Source organism: Balaenoptera musculus, chromosome 7 (assembly GCF_009873245.2).
Source record: "Balaenoptera musculus isolate JJ_BM4_2016_0621 chromosome 7, mBalMus1.pri.v3, whole genome shotgun sequence".
Classification (NCBI taxonomy): Eukaryota; Metazoa; Chordata; class Mammalia; order Artiodactyla; family Balaenopteridae; genus Balaenoptera; species Balaenoptera musculus.
In genome coordinates, this window is record NC_045791.1 from 51,487,174 (window position 1) to 51,499,631 (window position 12,458).

The 12,458-nt window shown below is 34.0% G+C and overlaps 1 protein-coding gene across 6 annotated transcripts in view; it reads left to right on the forward strand.

The window, feature by feature from the left end:
* The window catches only part of UBR3 (ubiquitin protein ligase E3 component n-recognin 3), a 224,368-nt gene that overhangs the window by 96,012 nt on the left and 115,898 nt on the right, over window positions 1-12,458 (forward strand). For all 6 annotated transcript variants that reach the window (XM_036857253.1, XM_036857254.1, XM_036857259.1 and 3 more), the window contains exons 15-19: window positions 399-451; window positions 552-685; window positions 1,011-1,096; window positions 2,432-2,573; window positions 5,166-5,262. In XM_036857253.1, the coding sequence (XP_036713148.1) occupies window positions 399-451; window positions 552-685; window positions 1,011-1,096; window positions 2,432-2,573; window positions 5,166-5,262 (512 nt within the window). The remainder of the gene's footprint in view (window positions 1-398; window positions 452-551; window positions 686-1,010; window positions 1,097-2,431; window positions 2,574-5,165; window positions 5,263-12,458) is intronic.

The window sequence follows — 12,458 nt, forward strand, 5'->3', positions numbered from 1 at the left end:
CCAGGGGGAATATTGGCTTGGTATGTGAGTTAAATAAAGGACATGAGTGACTTGCATATGAGAGACTTGCTCCCAGGTAAGCTGTTTATTGTCTTTTGGAATTAGCTAGCCTTTAGAAGGGTAGTTTCTCTCCTGGTCTGTAGGGCCCCCCCTAGATGCCAGAACATCAGAAGATACAGAAAATAAAAAACATGATTAACACAAGAAGTAAAACTAGGGAAATCCCTGGCGGTCCAGTGGTTAAGACTTGGTGCTTTCCCTTCTGTGGCCCGGGTTCAATCCCTGGTTGGGGGACTAAGATCCTGCAAGCCACGTGGCGTGGCTGGAAAAAGAAAAAAAGAAGTAAAACTGAATATTGAGAAATAAAGATTGTGGGTTTTATTTTTTGTCTTTTAAAGGTTTGTGCATCTAGACTTGATCCAGATTATTTTATTTCATCTGTCTTTGAAAGGTAAGCATAATTTTATTAAGACAGGTATTAGGAAGTATTTGGAATTTAAACTAATTTTGTTTTAACTTTAAAAAATCTGTCTCAAATATTTTTTTAATAGATTTAAGGTAGTGGATTTGTTGACAATGGCTTCACAACATCAAAACACAGTACTTGATGCAGAGCATGAGAGATCCATGTTAGAAGGCGCTCTTACATTTCTTGTGATTCTTTTGAGTCTTCGTTTACATTTAGGTAAAAAGCACTAATATAAATACTTGGGTATTAACTATTAACCTCCCTTTCCTCCCCTCTCCTTGTGGTAGTAACTGGCTTATGGAAAAAAAGGAAAGGATGTATTACCGTTGACACTCCTTTTAGAATATCCTTTAAAAAACCCCTTAAGGGAACTGCAAATATCAGGGTAGTTAAACTGCAGTTATATTGGGACATTGTATTCTTTGCTCTTTAATTTTGGAAGCATCTCATTTTTGGTATTTACGCTTAATAAATTGTGTGGTAAGTTGTTTCTTTATAATATATAGATATTCAGATTTATTAATTCTATTTTTAATTTTAGGAATGTCTGATGATGAGATTCTCAGAGCAGAGATGGTAGCCCAGCTGTGTATGAATGACAGAACACATAGTTCATTGCTGGACCTCATATCCTTTTAAAAGTTTAATTTTCTGTTAGTTGCAGGATCTAAGTTGTAAGTAATATTTATAGATTAGAGATATATCACTTTTTGATTAAAACGTTTTTTTTTGAAGTTGAAAAATGATATGGAGAAAAACCAATTGTTTGTTCAATTCTGTGTTCAAGACCACTGGTAGATTTTTTTTGTCTCTGTCGTCTCTCAGGGTACTCTTGTTAGAGCTTGGTTAGGCATCAGGACTGGTGGCTCTGGGCACCTCAGGATCTGACCTTTAAGGACAACAATAGTGAAAGGGAGCTGGACACTTGGTGAAAGGCAGCTAGGTCTACTTTATAGCCAGGCTGGAATTCATGGTTAAAATTTAGAGGTATAATTATTATTACCAGAGCTTTAAGCATTCTGAGGATTTTTTTCTTAGAATTCAGTTGTAAACCAAGAGGTTTTTAAGGGCAAAGACTGTTGTCTACAAACTTTAAAAACTTATGGTTCTCTGTATAGGACTGAGCATACAATGGACACTTTATTATTTTTTAATTTATTGTTTATAAAATTTTAGACAAAGATCATCATGTTGTGATAAAATTTATTTTGTGAATTTTGGACTAAATTTAATTTGTACATTATGATTATGTTTGAAATAATTGGCTAAATTTTGTGAAATAGCTCCTATTAGAAATGCCTATTTGATAACCTTGAAGATTTTCTTAAGCAGCCAACAATTTGATACTGTTTGATGATGTCATTCAGCCATTATATACTGTGTATTAGTGCTGTAAAAGAGCAAAAGCATTCTCTGTAACTTTGAATTTAGAAGAATTATATAGCTTTAATGTGAAACCAAGAGGAAAGAATCTTTGTGGTTTTCTTCTTTTTAAAAAATTTGCTTAGTATCTTTTTCCTTCTTATTTTGAGGATGACATTTTGTGTTTTTGGAAAAATAATCTTTGCTCATAAAAATCTGGGCTGATTTTTAGTATACTGTGTTTGATTTTCTAAGGGAAAGTACAAGTTTATTTGCAAAAGGATGAAAATGGAGATTAATTTTAAAAGTTTTTTTTTTTAATTCCTGAAACTGTATTAATTTGTTTTGGGGGAAATATACTTCAGAACTACTTCAGCATGTAATTTATTAGTAGGCTTCTAGATTAAGCTATCTTAAAAATTCAGTTAATAAAAAGTTATTATTGAACTGTTGTATTATATAGCCCTCTTGTGGCCGACTTTATGTATTACAGCCAATTGCTCTGCGTATTTTAGCAAGGGAAGTTAGAAACTAGAATACCTTGGTAAGATTAAATATCTGGCTTTTAGTTATTAATTTTTTTCTTGACACATACATCATATTCCAGAAAATCCAAATCCCAAAAGTGGCATTATTCCAGGAAGTTATAGCTTTGAATCAGTTTTATCAGCTGTAGCTGATTTTAAGGCTCCTGTTTTTGAACCTGGAGGTTCTATGCAACAAGGCATGTATACTCCTAAAGGTATGTTTATATACATAAATGTGTTTTTTCAAATATCAGTTTTCTGAAGGTTCGTTGTGTATACTGAAACAAAATGTTTGCCTTTTATTTGTTCAGCTTTGGTTTTTCCCCTCAACTTTCTTATAGATGTATGTTTGTCTTTTATGGTGTACAGTGATACTGGTTCCATTTATTTACAAACCTATGGTTTATATTACAGTAAGACTTCTTAGATGACTCTGAATTATAAAAGGAACTTTATATATGAACTCCAGTTTATTTTTGTAAGTGAATGAACTGTAAATGAACCAGAAATTATGAAGCAAAATATATACTTACAGACATTCTGAATGTATTTGCCCTTTAAATTTGATTTTGAAATAGTTCTCACTACCCAAATTTTAACTAGAAACAGTTAAAAATCTATGTGGAATACTGATAACATTCTCATACATTTTGAACCTGTGTAAATACATAGAAACCTTTTCCGTAAGTGGTTGGTTTTCTAAAGTTTTCCCCCTGGATTTGTAGATGACATGCTTGACAAAAGCCAGAAATAGGTGAAATCCTGATTCATGGTCTTTTCTTCTCTTTCACATTTTCATTAATCTAAGTTAAAATTTTGAAGGAAGTAGCAGTTACATATTTCTTGCCCCCCTCAGCACTCATTGTCTAAGTGAAAAACTGATGCCCACTTTGTAGTTGTAAATAGCATGTACCGTGTTTGGTAAAACACACCAAAATAAACCTTATCATGTGTGATTTTTCAGAGAGTTCACAAAGGTAGCAAGAACAATCCAGAGTCTCTGGTTGGAATGTATTCCATTAAAGGAAAAGCACAGTATTTCTTTCTTGTAGAGAACACTTTGTATCGAAAATTTAGATGAGCTTAGAAGTAGAGTGATGTTCTTGTATAATGCAGCGCTTATTAATAAAGTGTGATGTGAGCATAACTTGTGTCACTCAGTCGCGGTCCTTATTAAAATACAGGTTCCTATGCCTCAACCCCAATCTGCTCTCATCCAGATCTCTGGGGATTAATTCTGGAAATCTGCTTTTTTACCAAGCTCTAAAGGATGATTGTCACGCACAATAAAGTTTGAGACACTGAGACAGAGCACTGGACATTTGAAGATTAGAATCAAGAAATTGGGTGTCATATTCAGATTCAGTACTGAGTTGTATTAGCCAGTTGTGTGATATTGAGAAAGTCAGTGTTTTATCTTTGGATTTGCCTTCTTATTTGTAAAATGAGTGAGTTGGAATAGATGAGTGATTTTTAAGCTTTTTTAAAAAGTGTTTAAGATAAGCCTTTAGTTTTGGGGAACTAAGCCTTAAGTGAACTAAGCCTCTGTTATACAAAAGCAATAAAAGCAAACCTACTCTTGTTAAAGTGAGTGTGGTTAGTGGACATAGCTTCTCATCTGTTTTACCATCTCCTTGCTCCTAAAGTGGCCCCTGGTAAACCTCTGTTGAAATCCAACTTCTTGGAACACTGAAGCCTCCTGGACCAGTTAGTTAATCACTGAAGTTTTCTTCCATTTCAATGGTTTTATAATTCTGACAAAAACAGATAATAGAATTAATAACAAAGGTTCTATGTCTTTTTGAAGGCCTATCTTAAGGATCTTAAATCATACTTAGGATAATTTAAGATGGCCTGTTACATGAAATAGGGACAGTTGTTAACATTTTTTTTGTAATGCCAGAAAGTTGAAATTATAGTAGATGTGTAGAGAGATGCTTAAGGTTCAAATGTTAAGAAATGTTAAGAATTCTGCTGGAGAGAATGAGAGGGGAGAAAATTTTATCTAGGGAAGAGACACTCTTAAGGCAGTGGTTTCTAAAATTATTCTCAGGCCATGTTTTAGATTTTTTATCACATCCAGATACCATCTCTACTATTATATACTTAGTATGCTGCATTTTCTTAAATGGATTCACATTTTAAAACTTCTCCTCATCCTAAGCATGAGTATTAATGAGATCACAGGTTTTATTTGCAACGTGCAATTTTCTAGTACACGTTAATGTAATTATATAGCTATTAACATAAGCTTTGTGCACTTAATACTTAAAATCATCTTGTGTACCACCAATTGTACATATACCACACATGGGATAATGGTTCCTAATTGTGGAGAAGGTAAGGAGATCAATTATCAATTATAGCAAAAGAACAAAATCTTTTATAAACCAAAAAGTGTTTATAAACTAAGCTCTTGAAAATCAACGGCTCATTAATTTTTTAATCTAGCTTTCACATTTTTATCTTCGAATACTTTCAAAAATGTTAATGCATTGTGTTTCTTACTTTCTTGTTGGCACTTTACAAAAAAAAGTGAGCTAAACTTTTATGGTGAGGCATTATCACATTATAAAACTTTTTGCTCACTAGTTCTTGCTGAACTTAAGAGAACATTATAATGATGAAATAATGATTTTTGATTTAGAAAAGTGGTCATTGCATCAAGCTTATTAAGGCACATATATAATCAAATTAAACTTTCCCATCTTTTAAATATAAGATATACTTAAATGTAATTAGTCATTAGAGATTGACTTTATTCCTAAGAAGTCAGTGTTTTGTTTCTACTCTCTTTTGAATAATAGCTGAAGTCTGGGATCACGAGTTTGACCCCGTCATGGTCATTCTTCGAACAGTTTACCGTAGAGACGTGCAGTCTGCAATGGACAGATACACAGCATTGTAAGTACGTTATATTAGTCAGTAAAATAATGGATATCTTGTGTTTATAGAGAAAAATTTCAGTTATAACACAAATGTGATATGCTCTCATTAAAATATACTCAATCTTTAGAGGAGAAAATATTTTAAGATTAAAAAAATAACCTGGCTGAGATTTATGTTCTCAAGATCTTGATCCAAAAACCTGACATTAATCTGATAAAAATAAATTTTATAAAACATCACAAATAAACGTAAAAAAATAACAAACTTATTTAGTTGCTCTTTGACCAGCAGAATTCAAAGCTTGGTTTTGTGTTGTTCTCCTTTTAAAGCAGTAGAGGAGGCACAAGTTAAGAGAATAAAATTGATGTCAGAGATGATGGGTAGGTACAAAAAGTGTGGTGATATTGCTGTGTTCTTGACAACTGGGAAAACAGCCAAAGTAAAATGAATTTCATTTGTAAATATTTAACAAAGTAGTTAAAATGTTGATAATTGCTGAAAAATTTTGAAGGATATCTTTTTAATGGAGAATTCAGTTTTATATATTATTGTCGTAGACTATTTTTTAATGTATTATTTCCTCCTATTTTAAAACATTAGTTGATCTATTGTTGAACATTATAGGATATCACCTTTTATTTGTGCTCAGTTTATTTGTGCTTAGTTAAACATTTTGAAAACAAGTTTAAAATGATATAAATGTCTTTGATCTTGAGAAAATATTTGTTCATATAACCATCAAAGTGTAAATGCAGATATTGGGTGTAATTGAAACTTCTTTTTGCCAAGACTTTGCAGTAATAGATATATGCTGAATTTAAGAACCATCATAGATACCTCTGAAGAAAGTTTATAGTGTAGAAGTTTAGCGTATTCTCCCCTCCCCTCACCCCACCCCAAGAAAGACAAAAACGAAAAACAAAACTTAGTTCAGCATCTCTCTCTACCTTTCTCTAAAACCCGTGGGGAAATAGTCTGAGATTCTCCTTTCTCTGCTTTCTTAGCAACCTCTTTTTATGCTTTTTGTGTAGCTTTGTAACTATTTGTTTGCTTTGTAGGGTTTTACTAGACTCTTAGTTACTTGAGGGAAGATATTTTTGTCTCTGTGTCTCTTTTATATCTTCAGAATCTATCTCAGTGCTGGCACATAATAGGCATTTAGAATATATTTGTTGAGTAAATAAATTTGAGTAGTTCATGCTGAAAAATGAAAACCATATTTGTAGAGCTATTTTTATTAAATTTTCCTCTTTCCTATTTTGCTGTCTATTTTTTCTCATAATCTCATTCTCCTCATTTGGCTTTTGAGTTCCTGTACAATGTCTCTATAGTTTCTTAGAAATATGTCTGAATTGCTGTAATGTTTCTTGGCAGTTTAAAAATCTTTGTTTAAAGAAATGTGTATTTAAATAAAAGAATAGTACCAGATAACAAATACACGTTAACTTCAGATTAAAATCATTTTCTTATAAATTAATTTCTGAAATTTTATGTGCAATATGATATTAATCCAACAATATTTTGTATATTTAAGATAAATATATCCGTGAAGAATGTGTTTGTTTCCATGTAAAACTTAAATTTTTTTGAAATTTATTTTGTATATGAAATATAACATGTCTTTCCTTCATGTGATATCACTTATATGACTGTATAATTGACCGTTTCAGTTCTTATTATAACACAACTGGGAAATAACCCTAAAGTGTAGGGCTTATTGGCTGTTGGTCATTTTCATTTTCTTTTAGTTTTAAGGAACAAAAGTGGCAAAACTGATTTACTTAGTGTGATTCTTTTTTATTTCAAGAAGGTAATAGAAAGGCATTTTGAAAAATTATAGAGAAAAATAATTAGGTAAATTAAAGCTATTGTGTCTTTATTTTTAGCATTTTTAAAAATCTTTATTTATTTATTTATTTTTTTAACATCTTTATTGGAGTATAATTGCTTTACAATGGTGTGTTTCTGCTTTATAACAAAGTGAATCAGCTATACATATACATATATCCCCATATCCCCTCCCTCTTGCGTCTGCCTCCCACCCTCCCTATCCCACCCCTCTAGGTGGACACAAAGCACCGAGCTGATCTCCCTGTGCTATGCAGCTGCTTCCCACTAGCTATCTATTTTACATTTGGTAGTGTATATATGTCCATGCCACTCTCTCACTTTGTCCCAGCTTACCCTTCCCCCTCCCTGTGTCCTCAAGTCCATTCTCTACGTCTGTGTCTTTATTCCTGTCCTCCCCCTAGGTTCTTCAGAACCATTTTGTTTCTTTGTTTTGTTTTTTAGATTCCATATATATGTGTTAGCAAACGGTATTTGTTTTTCTCTTTCTGACTTACTTCACTCTGTATGATAGTGTCTAGGTCCATCCACTTCAGTACAAATAACTCAATTTCGTTTCTTTTTATGGCTGAGTAATATTCCATTGTATATATGTGCCACATCTTCTTTACCCATTCATCTGTCAATGGACACTTAGGTTGCTTCCATGTCCTGGCTATTGTAAATAGAGCTGCAGTGAACATTGTGGTACATGACTCTTTGAATTATGGTTTTCTCAGGGTATATGCCCAGTAGTGGGATTGCTGGATCGTATGGTAGTTCTAGTTTTAGTTTTTTAAGGACCCTCCATACTGTTTTCCATAGTGGCTGTATCAATTTACATTCCCACCAACAGTGTAAGAGGGTTCCCTTTTCTCCACACCCTCTCTAGCATTTATTGTTTGTAGGTATTTTCATGATGACCACTCTGACTGGTGTGAGATGATATCTCATTGTAGTTTTGATTTGCATTTCTTTAATGATTAGTGATGTTGAGCATCCTTTCATGTGTTTGTTGACAATCTGTATATCTTCTTTGGAGAAATGTCTATTTAGGTCTTCTGCCCATTTTTGGATTGGGTTGTTTGTTTTTTCGGTATTGAGCTGCATGAGCTGCTTGTAAATTTTAGAGATTAATCCTTTGTCAGTTGCTTGGTTTGCAAATATTTTCTCCCATTCTGAGGGTTGTCTTTTCATCTTGTTTATGGTTTCCTTTTGCTGTACAAAAGCTTTTAAGTTTCATTAGGTCCCATTTGTTTATTTTTGTTTTTATTTCCATTGCTCTAGGAGGAGGGTCAAGAAGGAGCTTGCTGTGATTTATGTCATAGAGTGTTCTGTCTATGTTTTCCTGTAAGAGTTTTATAGTCTCTGGCCTTACATTTAGGTCTTTAATCCATTTTGAGTTTATTTTTGTGTATGGTGTTAGGGAGTGTTCTAATTTCATTCTTTTACATGTAGCTGTCCAGTTTTCCCAGCACCACTTATTGAAGAGGCTGTCTTTTCTCCATCATACATTCTTGCCTCCTTTATCAAAAATAAGGTGACCATATGTGCGTGGGTTTATCTCTGGTCTTTCTATCCTGTTCCATTGATCTATATTTCTTTTTTTGTGCCAGTACCATACTGTCTTGATTACTGCAGCTTTGTACTATAGTCCGAAGTCTGGCAGCCTGATTCCCCCAGCTCCGTTTTTCTTTCTCAAGATTGCTTTGGCTATTCGGGGTCTTTTGTGTTTCCATACAAATTGTAAAATGTTTTGTTCTAGTTCTGTGAAAAATGCCTTTGGCAGTTTGATAGGGATTGCACTGAATCTGTAGATTGCTTTGGGTAGTAGAGTCATTTTCACAATGTTGATTCTTCCAATCCAAGAACATGGTATATCTCTCCATCTATTTGTATCATCTTTAATTTCTTTCCTCAGTGTGTTATAGTTTTCTGCATACAGTTCTTTTTTCTCCTTAGGTAGGTTTATTCCTAGGTATTTTATTCTTTTTGTTGCTGTGGTAAATGGGAGTGTTTCCTTAATTTCTCTTTCAGATTTGTCATCATTAGTGTATAGGAATGCAAGAGATTTCTGTGCATTAATTTTGTATCCTGCTACTTTACCAGATTCATTGATTAGCTCTAGTAGTTTTCTGGTAGCCTCTTTAGGATTCTCTATGTATAGTATCATGTCATCTGCAAACAGTGACAGCTTTACTTCTTCTTTTCCGATTTGGATTCCTTTTATTTCTTTTTCTTCTCTGATTGCTGTGGCTAAAACTTCCAAAACTATGTTGAATAATAGTGGTGAGAGTGGGCAACCGTGTGTTGTTCCTGGTCTTAGTGGAAATGGTTTCAGTTTTTCATCATTGAGGATGATGTTTGCTGTGGGTTTGTCATATATGGCCTTTATTACATTGAGGTAAGTTACCTCTCTGCCTGCTATCTGTAGGGTCTTTATCATAAATGGGTGTTGAATTTTGTCAAAAGCTTTTTCTGCATCTATTGAGATGATCATATGGTTTTTCTCCTTCAGTTTGTTAATATGGTGTATTACATTGATTGATTTACGTATACTGAAGAATCCTTGCATTCCTGGGATAAACCCCACTTGATCATGGTGTATGATCCTTTTAACGTGCTGTTGGATTCTGTTTGCTAGTATTTTGTTGAGGATTTTTGCATCTATGTTCATCAGTGATATTGGCCTGTAGTTTTCTTTTTTTGGGACATCTTTGTCTGGTTTTGGTATCAGGGTGATGGTGGCCTTGTAGAATGAGTTTGGGAGTGTTCCTCCCTCTGCTGTATTTTGGAAGAGTTTGAGAAGGATAGGTGTTAGTTCTTCTCTAAATGTGTGATAGAATTCTCCTGTGAAGCCATCTGGTCCTGGGCTTTTGTTTGTTGGAAGATTTGTAATCACAGTTTCAATTTCAGTGCTTGTGACTGGACTGTTCATATTTTCTGTTTCTTCATGGTTCAGTCTCGGAAGGTTGTGCTTTTCTAAGAATTTGTCCATTTCTTCCAGGTTGTCCATTTTATTGGCATATAGTTGCTTGTAGTAATGTCTCATGACCCTTTGTATTTCTGCAGTGTCAGTTGTTACTTCTCCTTTTTCATTTCTAATTCTATTGAATTGAGTCTTCTCCCTTTTTTTCTTGATGAGTCTGGCTAATGGTTTATCAATTTTGTTTATCGTCTCAGAGAACCAGCTTTTAGTTTTATTGGTGTTTGCTATTGTTTCCTTTATTTCTTTTTCATTGATTTCTGATCTGATCTTTATGATTTCTTTCCTTCTGCTAACTTTGGGGTTTTTTTGTTCTTCTTTCTCTAATTGCTTTAGATGTAAGGTTAGGTTGTTTATTTGAAATGTTTCTTGTTTCTTGAGGTAGGACTGTATTGCTATAAACTTCCCTCTTAGAACTGCTTTTGCTCCATCCCATCGGTTTTGGGTCATCATGTTTTCAGTGTCATTTGTTTCTAGGTATTTTTTGATTTCCTCTTTGATTTCTTCAGTGATCTCTTGGTTATATAGTAGTGTATTGTTTAGTGTCCATGTGTTTATATTTTTTACATGTTCTTTCCTGTAATTGATATCTAGTCTCTTAGTGTTGTGTTCGGATAAGATACTTGATACGATTTCAATTTTCTTAAATTTACCAAGGCTTGATTTATGACCCAAGATATGGTCTATCCTGGAGAATGTTCCATGAGCACTTGAGAAGAAAGTGTATTGTGTTGTTTTTGGATGGAGTGTCCTATAAATATCAATTAAGTCCATCTTGTTTAAAATATCATTTAAAGCTTATGTTTCCTTATTTATTTTCATTTTGGATGATCTGTCCATTGGTAAAAGTGGGGTGTTAAAGTCCCCTATTTTTGTGTTACTGTCGATTTCCCCTTTTATGGCTGTTAGCATTTGCTTTATGTATTGAGGTGCTCCTATGTTGGGTGCATAAGTATTTACAATTGTTATGTCTTCTTCTTGGATTGATCCCTTGATCGTTATGTAGAGTCCTTCTTTGTCTCTTGTAATAGTCTTTATTTTAAAGTCTATTTTGTCTGATATGAGAATTGCTACTCCAGCTTTCTTTTGATTTCCATTTGCATGGAATATCTTCTTCCATGACCTCACTTTCAGTCTGTATGTGTCCCTAGGTCTGAAGTGGGTCTCTTGTAGACAGCATGTATACGGGTCTTGTTTTTGTATCCCTTCAGCCAGTCTGTGTCTTTTGGTTGGAGCATTTAATCCATTTACATTTAAGGAAATTATCGATATGTATGTTCCTGTTACCATTTTCTTAATTGTTTTGGTTTTGTTATTGTAGGTCTTTCCCTTCTCTTGTGTTTCCTGCCTAGAGAAGTTCCTTTAGCATTTGTTGTAAAACTGGATTGGTGGTGCTGAATTCTCTTAGCTTTTGCTTGTCTGCAAAGGTTTTAATTTCTCCATTGAACCTGAATGAGATTCTTGCTGGGTACAGTAATCTTGGTTGTAGGTTTTTCCCTTTCACCACTTTAAATATGTCCTTCCACTCCCTTCTGGCTTGCAGAATTTCTGCGGAAAGATCAGCTGTTAACCTTATGGGGATTCCCTTGTGTGTTATTTGTTGTTTCTCCCTTGCTGCTTTTAGTATTTTTTCTTTGTATTTAGTTTTTGATAGTTTGATTAATATGTGTCTTGGTGTGTTTCTCCTTGGATTTATCCTGTATGGGACCCTCTGTGCTTCCTGTACTTGATTGACTATTTCCTTTCCCATATTAGGGAAGTTTTCAACTGTAAACTCTTCAAATAATTTCTCAGTCCCTTTCTTTTTCTCTTCTACTTCTGGGACCCCTATAATTCGAATGTTGGTGCATTTATTGTTGTCCCAGAGGTCTCTGAGACTGTCCTCAATACTTTTCATTCTTTTTTCTTTATTCTGCTCTGCAGTAGTTGTTTCCACTATTTTATCTTCCAGGTCACTTATCCATTCCTCTGCCTCAGTTATTCTGCTATTGATTCCTTCTAGAGAATTTTTAATTTCATTTATTGTGTTGTTCATCATTGTTTGTTTGCTCTTTAGTTCTTCTAGGTCCTTGTTAAAAGTTTCTTGTATTTTCTCCATTCTATTTCCAAGATTTTGGATCATCTTTACTATCATTACTCTGAATTCTTTTTCAGGTAGACTGCCTATATCCTCTTCATTCATTTGGTCTGGTAGGTTTTTCCCTTGCTCCTTCATCTGCTGTGTGTTTCTCTGTCTTCTTATTTTGCTTAACTTTCTGTGTTTGGGGTCTCCTTTTTGCAGGCCGCAGGTTCGTAGTTCCCATTGTTTTTAGTGGCTGTCCGCAGTGGCTAAGGTTGGTTCAGTGGGTTGTGTAGGCTTCCTGGTGGAGGGGACTGGTGCCTGTGTTCTGGTGGATGA